General features: G+C 43.1%; 1 protein-coding gene across 3 annotated transcripts in view; it reads left to right on the top strand.

The window, feature by feature from the left end:
- The window catches only part of LOC129722173 (uncharacterized), a 71,625-nt gene that overhangs the window by 29,964 nt on the left and 28,856 nt on the right, over positions 1 to 12,805 (top strand). For 2 of the 3 annotated variants that reach the window (XM_055675442.1, XM_055675443.1), the window contains 2 exons: positions 10,556 to 11,025; positions 11,889 to 12,199. In XM_055675442.1, the coding sequence (XP_055531417.1) occupies positions 10,799 to 11,025; positions 11,889 to 12,199 (538 nt within the window). In that variant the 5' untranslated portion in view covers positions 10,556 to 10,798. Of the gene's footprint in view, positions 1 to 7,736; positions 7,756 to 10,555; positions 11,026 to 11,888; positions 12,200 to 12,805 lie in introns of those variants that run through there. The other variant, XM_055675444.1, reaches the window with a different exon arrangement.

Below are 12,805 nucleotides of genomic sequence, written 5' to 3' on the forward strand. Positions count from 1 at the left end.
ATATCGTGGAAGCAACTATTTCTACCGGACATGGAAAAGGAGAGGATGTTTACATACCCAGAATTCCACTATTACCCTCTGATATGCCCTTTTCATTTAGAAGACTACAGTTTCCTATATCTTTGGCCTTTTCTATGTCTATTAATAAGTCACAGGGACAAACCCTGAAAGTTTTTTTTTTTTTTTTTTCTTCACATAACATTTATTTGACACGGCACAAATACAATTTAATGTTTAACGGCGCCAATTATATCTGATGACTTAAAAACTAAAGCAAATTTTTTATCCTCGCTGCCGACTACGAGCTGAAATTAAGTCTAACTTAAAACTAGCATGGGATTTCCAATCAGTGTTTTGTTGTTCAATGGTCGTCTGATAATCGTCGAATGGCATGTATGGATTCGTTCTGCTGAGCCACGATGTCGTGAGTTGGGTCAGAGGCTCGTAGTCCTTGGGTCCTGGTTCTATTGTGCGGGGTCTGGTTGCTGGTTTTGTGCTTAAGGTTCAAACGTGTTCTTGTCGTTTTGTTGGGTGTAGACGGAGGGGAACGGGACTAGACTGGGGCGTGGATGGATTTCAGGAAAACGTATATGAGGGACATGTAGGATAGGTCACGGCTCGCCAAGACATCACGAACAGGAACAGCCGGCTGTCTACCCTCGGCCTGCAGGGAAGCTATTAATTTAGACCTGGCGTCACGGTGTACAGGGCATGACCAAACCACATGCTCTATGTCGTGATAACCTTCACCACAGGCACAGATACCACTTTCCCCGAGCCCAACACGACGGAGGAGCGCGTCAAATCTATAGTGATTGGACATAAGCCGGGACATCACGCAAATGAAATCCCGACCTACATCCAACCCCTTGAACCACGGGTTCGTCGATACTTTGGGGATTATGGAATGTAACCACCTTCCCAATTCCCCTCTGGTCCAAGCATTTTGCCAACTGATGATCGTATTCTGACGTACAAGTGCGAAAAATTCATTAAAGGCAATTGGTCTTTCATAAATATCACCGTTTGTTGCGCCCACCTTAGCCAAAGAGTCCGCTTTCTCATTACCCGGTATCGAGCAGTGAGAAGGGACCCACGCTAAGGTAATCTGAGTAGATTTTTCGGATAAAGCACTCAGATGTTCCCGTATTTTCCCCAGGAAATACGGAGAGTGCTTAACATCTTTCATCGATCGGAGAGCCTCAATGGAACTGAGACTGTCCGTAAAGATGAAATAATGGTCCGTGGGCATTTTTTCGATAATCCCTAGGGTGTACTGAATTGCAGCTAATTCTGCGACGTAAACAGAAGCAGGATTATCGAGCTTATGGGAGACGGTTAAATTGTTATTGAAGATACCGAAGCCAGTGGACCCATCAAGAAGTGATCCGTCAGTGTAGTACATATTGTCGCAGTTGATGTTTCGATATTTATTGGAAAAAATTTTAGGGATCTGCTGCACGCGTAAATGATCCGGGATTCCACGAGTTTCTTCTATCATGGATGTATCGAAAAACACAGTAGAATCAGAAGTATTTGATAAGTCGACACGATTTGGAATATTCGAAGAAGGGTTAATATTTTGGGACATGTGATTGAAATACAATGTCATAAAACGGGTTTGAGAATTAAGTTCGATTAACCTTTCAAAATTTTCAATCACGGGACGGTTCAAGACCTCACATTTGATTAGAATACGAGAAGACAGGCTCCAGAAGCGGGTTTTCAATGGTAGTACTCCAGCTAAAACCTCCAAACTCATCGTATGGGTCGACTGCATGCAACCTAAGGCGATACGCAAACAACGATATTGTATTCGCTCCAGTTTGATCAAATGTGTGTTTGCTGCGGAGCGGAAGCAGAAACACCCGTATTCAATAACAGACAATATCGTTGTTTGGTAAAGCCTTATAAGGTCTCCTGGATGGGCTCCCCACCATTGTCCGGTTATTGTATGAAGAAAATTCACTCTTTGTTGACATTTTTTCATCAGATACCTCACGTGACAACCCCAGGTGCCTTTAGAGTCGAACCAGACACCAAGATATTTGTGTACCAAAACCTGAGAAATCGTTTTACCCATTAATTGTGTTTGAAGCTGAGCAGGTTCATGCTTCCTAGAAAAAACTACTATCTCAGTCTTCTCCGGAGAGAATTCGATACCTAGCTGTAAAGCCCAAGCAGACAAATTGTCCAAGGTATCTTGCAATGGTCCTTGCAAATCGGCAGCTTTGGCTCCTGTAACAGAGATTACACTGTCGTCTGCAAGTTGTCTTATCGTGCATGAATTTGCCAGACATTCGTCGATGTCATTTACATAAAAGTTGTAAAGAAGGGGGCTTAAACATGAGCCTTGGGGAAGACCCATGTAGCTAATGCGAAAAGTTGCCAAATCGCCATGCGTAAAATGCATGTGCTTTTCGGACAACAAATTGTGCAAAAAATTGTTCAAAATTGGAGAAAATCCTTGTCGGTGAAGTTTACCCGAAAGAATGTCAATAGAAACGGAATCAAAAGCCCCCTTAATGTCCGAGAACGCAGACGCCATTTGTTCTTTACGAGCATACGCCAGCTGAATATCTGTTGAAAGCAACGCAAGACAATCATTCGTCCCTTTGGCACGGCGGAAGCCAAATTGAGTTTCTGATAGTAGACCATTTGATTCGACCCAGTGGTCTAAACGACGGAGTATCATTTTTTCCATCAATTTCCGGATACAGGATAGCATTGCAATCGGCCTATAAGAGTTGTGATTAGAAGCTGGTTTCCCTGGTTTTTGGATGGCGATCACCTTCACTTGCCTCCAATCCTGCGGTACAATGTTTTGCTCCAGGAACTTATTGAACAAGTTCAACAAGCGCCTCTTGGCATTGCCGGGTAGATTCTTCAACAAGTTGAATTTGATTCTATCTAATCCAGGCGCGTTATTGTTACAGGACAGGAGGGCAACTGAAAGTTCTGCCATCGTAAAAGGTGATTCTATCGCGTCGTGGCCCGGAGACGCATCGCGAACAATATTTTGCTCAGGAACAGAGTCCGGACATACTTTCCTGGCAAAATCAAATATCCACCTACTTGAAGACTCCTCGCTTTCGTTGACCGTTACGCGATTCCGCATTCTTCGGGCTGTGTTCCAAAGAGTGCTCATCGATGTCTCCCTCGACGTCTCGTTCACGAACCGACGCCAATATCCACGTTTCTTTGCTTTAGCCAAGCTTTTAAGCTTGGTATCAAGCTCCGAATACCGTAAATAGTCGCCAGGTATACCTCCCGTCTGGTAGGCCTTAAACGCGTCGGATCTTTGCGTGTAGACATCGGAGCACTCTTGGTCCCACCACGGAGTGGGAGGCCGTTCTTTGATCGTTACGCCGGGATATTTCTTCGTTTGGGCTTGCAACGCGGCGTCGAGAATCAAGCCCGCGAGGAGGTTGTATTCTTCAAGTGGTGAATGATGTTGAATCGACTCGACCGCTTTTGAAATCATTTCCTCGTATAACTTCCAATCAACATTTCGTGTGAGGTCATACGGAATGTCAATTGGTCGCATGCGAGTTGACCCGTTAGTAATTGAAATAAGAATAGGCAGATGGTCGCTACCGTGAGGATCGAGGATTACCTTCCATGTGCAATCCAACCGTAGCGACGTCGAACATAAGGATAGATCCAAAGCGCTTGGGCGCGCTGGAGGTTTCGGGATACGTGTCATTTCACCGTTGTTTAAAATAGTCATGTCGAAGTCATCGCAAAGGTTATAGATTAAAGAGGAGCGGTTATCATTGTATGGGGAACCCCAAGCCACGCCATGAGAGTTGAAGTCTCCCAAAATCAAACGTGGCGAGGGAAGAAGTTCTATTAAATCAAAGAGCAGCCGTTGCCCAACCTGTGCTCTGGGGGGAATATATATTGAGGCAATACAAAGCTCTTTACCTTGTATTGTCATTTGACATGCGACAACTTCGATGCCTGGAATCGAGGGGAGGTTAATACGATAGAAAGAATAGCACTTTTTAATCCCTAAAAGTACTCCTCCATATGGGGTGTCTCGATCAAGGCGAATAATATTAAAATCATGGAAGTTGAGATCAATATTTGAAGTAAGCCAAGTTTCACAAAGGGAAAATGCATCGCATTTGTTTTTATTTATCAAAACTTTAAACGAATCAATTTTTGGTAAAATACTTCTACAATTCCACTGTAAGACAGAGATAGAATCCTTCATATACGCAGTTGAATTAGGCATCGAAGGATACAATCGCTGCAAGGAGAGGCCATTGGGCAGTCAACTGCTTCAAAAATGATCTAACTGTTGGGAGGAATGCTGTAAGAAAAATTTTAATTGGATCGGGTACATTGAAAGTTTCAAAAATCCAGTCCACAATGTCAGAAAATTTCACTAATCCAGAGTTTGTTTCATCAACTGGGAGTGTAAAAGGAGCAACTGGGGTTTTAGATGTTCCTGGCAGTGCTGGGAACTCCTTCTGGGACTTTAAATTTGCCAGCCCAGGAGGAGCTTGCTTCGGTTTTTCCGCAGCACTGTTTGGTTTGTTTGTAACTATCATTTCACTTTGAGAAATCTTAGGACCTTTTCTGGGAAGTTTAGGAGAGGAAATATTTTTCCTCTTTCTAGACTCCCCAGGATTGGCGTAAGATGCTCCCGCTGGTGAATCGTCAGAATCGGTTTCCTCAGAGGGCAACAGATCGAAGGGGTTCGAAGTAACGGGAGAAGTGGTAACGGTCTTCTTCAGCATGTCAGCGTAGGAACGCTTTGAACGCTCTTTGAGAGACCGTTTTATTTTATCCCTGCGCTGCATGTACACCGCACATGTCGAGAGCTCATGCAGATTTTCTCCGCAGTGAATACACTTTTCAGCGTTAACACTGCAAGAATCTTCCGCATGAGACTCCCCACACTTGCCACAACGTGCCTTATTGCAGCAGTAGGCGGCTGTATGGCCTAACTGCTTGCAATTCAGGCAGTTCATGACGCGGGGCACGTAGAGCCTCACAGGGAGACGAACCCGGTGGATCGAGACGTGGCTTGGTAGTGCAGACCCGGCGAACGTATCTCGAAACGAGTCTGACGGAGTGTATACTGTTTTGCCACCGATGATCGATGCTGACCGCAATTGCTTGCAGTCGAGCACCTTTACTTCGGGACACGTTTTGTTCTTAAAGCACCCTTTGGCACTTTGCAGTATACACTCGACGGACAGACTCGAATCGGTTATGACACCGTCGATCTCCACGTCTCGTGCGGGTATGTAAACGCGATACTCGCGTGTGAAGAGCTCAGAGCAAGCTATATCGTTGGCCTCTTTCAGGTTACCGACCACGACACGGAGCTTGTTAGGCCGGACCTTGGAAATTTCGGTCACGCCCTTGTACTCCTTCGTCAGGTCTTTAGAAATCTGCAAGAGGTTCAACTTTTTCGATTTCGGTCCTGCCTTTGGCCGAAAATAAACAGTATAGCTGCCCTGGGCTCCGTCTGGGTAAAGCCTGGGGCGAGGGGGGACTGAAGAATGAACAGGGGAGGGGGTAACAGAAGGGTCAGGGTCAGAGGGGTTCGGGGATAGGGGCGCGGGAGGCGAGGGATCTACATCCATCGCGCTATGTTTAGCGCACTAGCGCTGACAAGAACACGTACCTTTTTATTTCTCCCTTCCAGTAAGGTTGGTTGTCCGATCGTTCGAAGTAGCAGCCGTTACAGCCAGCAGCACCAATACAGCAGCACCAAACAGCCACCAGCAGCGAGCCAGGTGTGAGATCACTCCACACAGCGATACGACTCGCTGACACTGATGGCTTCTTCTTTTTCCTCGTTTGTGTCTCGTCCACTGCTGTAGCACAATCCAGCCAGCAGCCAAATCGGCTTACGCACCAGCTGGCAGTCACGATGCGAAACAGTTGCACAAAGGAACGACCTTGAACCCGGATTTATTTCACTCGACCAGGCAAACAATGCCAACACTTGTTCACACGTCTTTTGTTTTATACTCTATCGGACCGATCACCAAACACGTCCAGTACTGATGCGTGTTCGGCACAGAATGAAACCCTGAAAGTTGTTGGAATAGATTTGGAAGAACCGTGTTTTGCTCATGGACAGCTCTATGTGGCATGTTCACGAGTTGGAAACCCCAAAAATCTTTTTGTTTATACTCCGGGTAAAAAGACTGCAAACATCGTTTACCAAAAAGCATTGAAATAAAATAAGCATTTATCTTATCAAACAGCCTTGAAAGTTGTTAATTAAACCGTCAGATCACAAGAAAATAAATATCTCAACCCATAGTCAACTAACCCACGGTCATTTGATTGTATAGAATATTGAAAAGATAAGAAATGGTTCTGCATTCCAAAGTGTTTAATCCCGAGCAACGCCGGGTATGTTCGACTAGTTTTTTATAAAGCTTGTTAGCCCTCGATTACACAGATTCAGCCTGTTTGATGTTTTTTTTTGCTGCTTCCGCTTTCAACGAGTCTGTAGGCCCATCCATTTCTTGGTACCCTAACGTTAATCGATGGGATTTTTTCGCCACATTCCGTTACTGATGCTGAAGGATACCGCTTAGGGGCTGTTCCTAAACCACGTGGTCATGTAGAGGGGGCGGGAGGATTTGTCAAAAGACCACGCACGGGGGTGGGGGGCCACGCATGTCCAAACTTCCGCGCAGAAGGTTAAAAAAATGACACCATCTGTTTCATTTCGATGTAAACAACAGAACGCAGTCAAAGTTTGGCTGAATACTGCACGTTATTCGAAAAGGCGGTTAATTGTTAGCGTCTATAAAATCGTATGGAAACTTAAAAAATCAGGTGTAAAAATATAGTTCTACCGACCGATTCGAAAATTTGCACAAATGTTATAGAATCCATAGAGGACACGAAAAGTGCATTGGAGCGAGAAAATAACACCATCAGTTTTTCCAATAAAACCGTGTCCCAGTCTAGACCCATATGTAGTCAAGCTAAAAGATGCATTGTAAACCAGTGAACCAATCAATTTTAAAACCAGTCATCATTTTTCGTAAAACTATACGAGTATTAGAACACGATGCGTTATTTATTTTATAGACTATTGAAAACATTTCTAGTTATGCCAACCAAAACTGCAAACCGACGACGGCAACCAAATTCAAAATTAGAATCAAGCAATAACAATAATTATATGAGGCCGTTGAGCGTTTATAGAAGAAATAATAAATGACAAACAACAAACAAGCAGCTTCACCATTGTGCGGCATCAATCTGCTGCTCATTCGCAGCGTGTTCGTGGGCTGAGGCATCATCGTTAGGCAAATATTGGTAAACACATTGTTTGGCCATAGGCGTACCTAAAACGGATTGCTGTATTGACGAATAAAAATCACTGTACATTTTGGTGCGGTGCCCGTACTTGGACGAGTAGGACTGCTGCAGATATTGCAGAGCGGCACTGATTGTGCAATATTTTGGATGCACCTCAGGCTGTCCCACATCTAAAGCAAGACACGATAGGCGTCAAGTAACGCATTAAGTTGCCAACAATTTAGTAGGGAGGTAGTTTTGCCAGCCCATAGCCGGTTACTGTGCGCGGTTTAGCGTGAATTAAGCTGTACGGTGTTTGCATTTAATTGAAACGATTAGCATTCCGCTGAGGTTACGTTAAGTTTCTTCGCAGAGGTGTTTTCTTCTTTCAAAGTCAAGTGCCTTGCTCGTTGTGTGCCCTTTTTCGTTTAGCGTAACCTGTTAAGCGACGACAAAAGATGGAAGATGGTGAGTAATCAAGCGAATCGTCGCCATTAGCATAAAAGACGATGGCGGGCCGATGTCTGTGTTGATTATTATTCACATGCAATAACTAGTTGGTCAATGTCAAAGTTTTCGACTGAACTTGAACGATGATTTGTGGGCAGGTCGTTTACTAATTACGGGTACCGCGGTCGACCGATTATGAAACCAATTTTCGAGCTCAACCGGGAAAAATACCGCTTTTCACCCATGAGCAGTTATCAAGTATAAGCGACTTCCAATCTATTGACGACAATAGCCAATAAGTCACATTTCACTGCTTGCAAACTATTTTTGAAAGCTTATGTCAAACAGTCGGTATCTGTTTTCATTTACTTACATCTATAATTTATTACAGCTCTAAAAGCATACATCTTAATAGGAAAGTTTACTCAAATGATATGTTATTAATTAAAAGATAATTGCAGCAAATAAATGCAAAAGCATGGCTATTAAATGTAAACCAATCAAGTAACTCATTAAACTATTCATTCGTTTTACATAATTTCCCGCCGCAAACGTTCGCTAACCATTGCATGGTTTCTCGTACTTAAAAGCATCTCATTTTCCTTTTCATTGAACATTTTGGACACTCGGCTGAAAATCCACACGGGAGCGGCATTGTTTAACTTTCCTACCCTACGTACGTTTGCTTTTCTACTTCGTGTGGCGTAAATAAATCACTGAAGAGATAAACAACAACCCACAGTCGAGAAAAATCTCTGCATCTGTTTGCCCCTGTTTGTGTTTACAATTGAAGCAGTTCCCCACAAAAAACGTACGGATAACTAACTGATCGTAGTTAGAGCTCAAAACAACAGGTGAAAATACCGGCAAGCACCCCGGCGCAGCAACGCCAGTCGTAAAAACTATCGAAAATCGGCTCCACAGATGATGATGTGATGATGGTGGTAATAGAGAAAGTGTATTATACATAAGTTACTCTTCATGCTCCGGACGAACACAAATGATGCAAGAAGGTGGAGGATGGTGATGGCATAGAAGAAAAACAGATCAACCTTTCCATTGTAGTAGGTTTTCCACCCGCATGTTGCCTGTGGTTTGAAGTATTTTTTCACATTTGTTCCTATTTTTTCCGTTCAAGACCAAGTCTTGGAAATGTAAAATCTAAGTTTGCATTTTCTCTGGAAAACTTAAACTAAAAGTTAGAGGACATATCTTTTTCGTTTTCTCACAAAAATGAAAAATTTTAAAATTTCGGGATAAATTTATGTTTTGGGATCCTTAACAAAGTTTTTTTACAGTAAAATCCTGCTTATGGCAAGAATCAGCAAAAAAACCATTTTGGTCATTTTGGATCTTACGTCAACTTTGTAAACAGGGGCAGTGTAACTGCACAAAAATTTATAAAAAAAGACATAATTCATGATGGAAACGATATGATCAAAAAGTTTCGCGGTATGATACACGCAGCTGAATCATGCTAGGTTGTGCCAATTCCGATATCACGAAGTGCAGTTATTTCGCGGTTTGCCAGCCTAGCGTCGACTCTTCGTGGTTTATTACGCATGACTGCCGCGGCTGTCGATACGTGACCTTAACCGCATAGTTGCTGCTTGGCCATCGGTTCCGTTGTCGTTTGCGGTCGTCATCGCCGTCAACGATTGAAGAATTTATATGAACTTACTGAAGATAGATTTATGTCGAATGCGTATGAAACAGAATCATCGGCTTGTTGTAAATGTTCAATGATAGTTTCAAGAATAGACTATGTACCAAAAAAAAAAACACATTTTGGTATGGAAGACAGTAAACCGAAAACATCTCGCGGGTCAAACAAGAAGAGAGAGAAAAAAAAACATTTTAAAACTATTAGTTCTAGTTCTTCTTCGCACGTGAACTGTAACGCAACGCAACGTGCTAATTTACATTTAGATTACGGGTCTGGGTAACTTCTACCATTGTTTCCCTCGCAATGGAATGCGAGCAATAAGTTTTCAATTTCCCGGCGAACGTAGCAAAAAAAATAATCGATGGTTATGAAGCCTAATAATATACACTTATCGAAGAATCGTTTGCGCCCACTGCGGCTGTTCGGATGGACTTTACTGTTCCACACAAGTATCAATTTGTTTTACTTACCTGATGAGCAGGCGAGGCTTTCATTAGATCGAATACACACACGGCGGAATGACGCATTCTCCATACAAATTAGAAGACGGAATCGCGCCTTCCGTTGGGATGCCTTTTATCCAGAACCTTCTAGCTGTGCCTTCTAGTGAAGAAGGTAGTCGTTCGCTGCCTTCGGCTGCGTGCTTGACTGCCTTCCGTGTAGGCGCATTGTGCCTTCCACACTGTCTCGAGTTGCCTTCTTTTGGCGAAAACGCTGGCGGCGCCGTTTTGTATCATTTTCCGCCTGCTGGTGATTCTAGAAGTGTGTTGCCTTATTTTTTCTTTCAACAAACATAAACAAACATGAATTGGGTGGCATGACGACAAGCAGGTTGGCACACGGCGAGGTTCGAGACGGCGTGATTGCGCCTTCCGTGTAGACGAGTGGGAGGTGATAGATGCTAAAAGGCACATTAGAAGGTTTCAAGAAGGTACTGACAATTTTCGTCAGGAAGGCTTTGTCACACCGTGTGTGTATTCGGGCCTTTACCTGATGAGCAGGCGAGGCTTTTATTAGATCGAACGATCGATTGTTGTTATGTAATGCCCGATGACGCTATGTTTTCGAAATAAATATGCTGTCGTTAGCATTCAACTTCATGAATTACCTTTTGCTTGTTTATTTTAACTGATGTTTTGTTTTTCTTTTCAGGTTCGTAGAAAAACTGCGGTATCCAGATTTGGCGATTCAATATATTTGAGGACAACCAGCAAAAGTATGTGAAAACACTAGTTTGAATTTGTCAGCTGCAGTAGCAAGCAAACAAGTTTTTGGGTTTCAACGAAACAACGAAATACACATTGACCCACATCAGCCTACTGCGACCTCGCAGTGAATAATAAACTTGTCAAACTAGGAAATAACAACAAACACCGGAGAAAAAAAAAAAACGAAATGCCAGCCTACAGTGAGTACGACCGGTATGCGTCCTCACGCAGGGCAGCCGAATCGATCTACTATTCGGCAAAGGAATTCGATTCGGCAGACGAATCCGACTGCATGCGGCCACTGCCGCATTCGAGACGCCCAAGCCTGATCGACCCACTCGGGCCAAGCGATGCCATCTTTAGTCGGCGTTATGTCGATCCTTGGGACATGGAGAATTACGTCTACATAAGAAAGTAAGTATTTTAGAACCTTTTTAAAAGAATCAGCTCCACAGAGACGGAAGAAAACAATTTTGATAAGAAATTAAAAAATCATTAGAGCGCTAAGAGTTCGAATTGAAAAAAAACTTTGTTTAATAAAACATAAACAAGCAGATTTTTTTTAAATTTATCAGATCAGACGAAAAATATCTAATATAAATGAGAATAATGTAACGATTGGAAATTAAAAAATGGCTTCAAATTGGCATAAGGGTTCAAAAATGTTTGAAAAAATTGATTAAAAATTTCAAAAAAAAAAAAAAAGTCAGACACTTTGAAATCATATTCGAGTACTGAAAATATAGTATTCTGAAAGTGAAAAATACCTGGGCACGGCTATGAGGGAATAAAATTAGAACATTCCACTAGGACTTCCTATAATAAATATTTCCCCCTAAACATTTAAAACCGCAAACCAATAACTGAACAGTACGATCACCGTTATACTGACACATTCCAGTTTAGGTGATCTACATAACGTGAATTGGAACGTGAGGATACTCTCATACGGGGCTTGAGGCCTTAAGGCCGCCGGCTCTTGGCGTTTTGCATCTCAAATGATATGCGCAAGTGAGCGATGAATATTTTTCCCTCTTGCATCCAGTCGAGCAGCCGTATCAAATTAGGCTTGTTGCTGGATGAGTAGAGCAAAGTGGTTTCCATCGTTTGCTATCGTGGGTTACATTCTTTTCCGTGTTGTTAGCAGCATTAAAGCGACGAAAGGTGGTTTCACTTATGCAATCATTTTTTACTTATTCTGCATACGGTAATGAGCACGTGTTAATTGTTTGGTTGTCGTGTTTTCCATCTCTATTTCATTTCGCCCCCTTCTGCAGACAAGTGGATCCCGCTCTCGAGTTGGAGGTTGCCCCATCGCCAGCCGGTATACCAATCCAGTCTAAATTCTATTATGTTCCGGGAGAACTGGAGAGCTGCCGAGAGTGCAATGCCGAAATGCTTATTCCAGGAAAGGGCGATGTTATCGATGATGACTTGGTAGAAGATGAGGACGAAGACGACGACGGAATCGACGACGATCTAGAGGCCGATGAACTGGATGAGGACGGATTCTATACCGAGCGGTACGACACGGTTATGGAAGAGGACAGCATCGGTGGAGATGATCGTGTGTACAGCTCCTATACAGGTAAGTTTGATCGGTCAAATGAACGAAAAATTTCAATCATGAAACTATGAAAGTATCACACCTGTACCGCTTGAACCGTTCGAGCTGAACGCTATGCTTTCCAAGCATAATTTGCATAACGTGGTTTTACCTCCACTCAAATGGGCGCTGGGCGCTATGGAAAATAAACCCTGAATAAACTTTCCAATCCCCCAAAGGCGTTTTTTGTGCCGTTTTTTTTTGTTTGTTCATAAAAAAAATCGTTCCGACCGGTGCTACCGGATAGCGAGCCGCGGCTGCTGTCAACCGGAAAACTATTTACAAGCAGCTGTATTCAGAAACATTTTTTTTTGATCGTGTGAGCCAGTTGCCGCTCACGGACAGGCGCTTAGCTGGAATGAAACTGGAATTAGATTACCCCCCGGCAGTTATCAAACGAGTTTTTTGTGATACCGATCTCGATAAGCTGTCCCCACATACCGTTGCAGACGGGAACAGCTAGACAGTGTTATATCATTTAGCACAGTAGCATTACGGTAACATCCGGTGTGTAGAAATATAAAGATATTTACTAGTAATTAAGTACCAAAAAAATGGGTCAAAGATAAGAAAACTTGAAATAGGCGT

The sequence above is a fragment of the Wyeomyia smithii genome, chromosome 2, assembly GCF_029784165.1.
Source record: "Wyeomyia smithii strain HCP4-BCI-WySm-NY-G18 chromosome 2, ASM2978416v1, whole genome shotgun sequence".
NCBI classification, from domain to species: Eukaryota; Metazoa; Arthropoda; class Insecta; order Diptera; family Culicidae; genus Wyeomyia; species Wyeomyia smithii.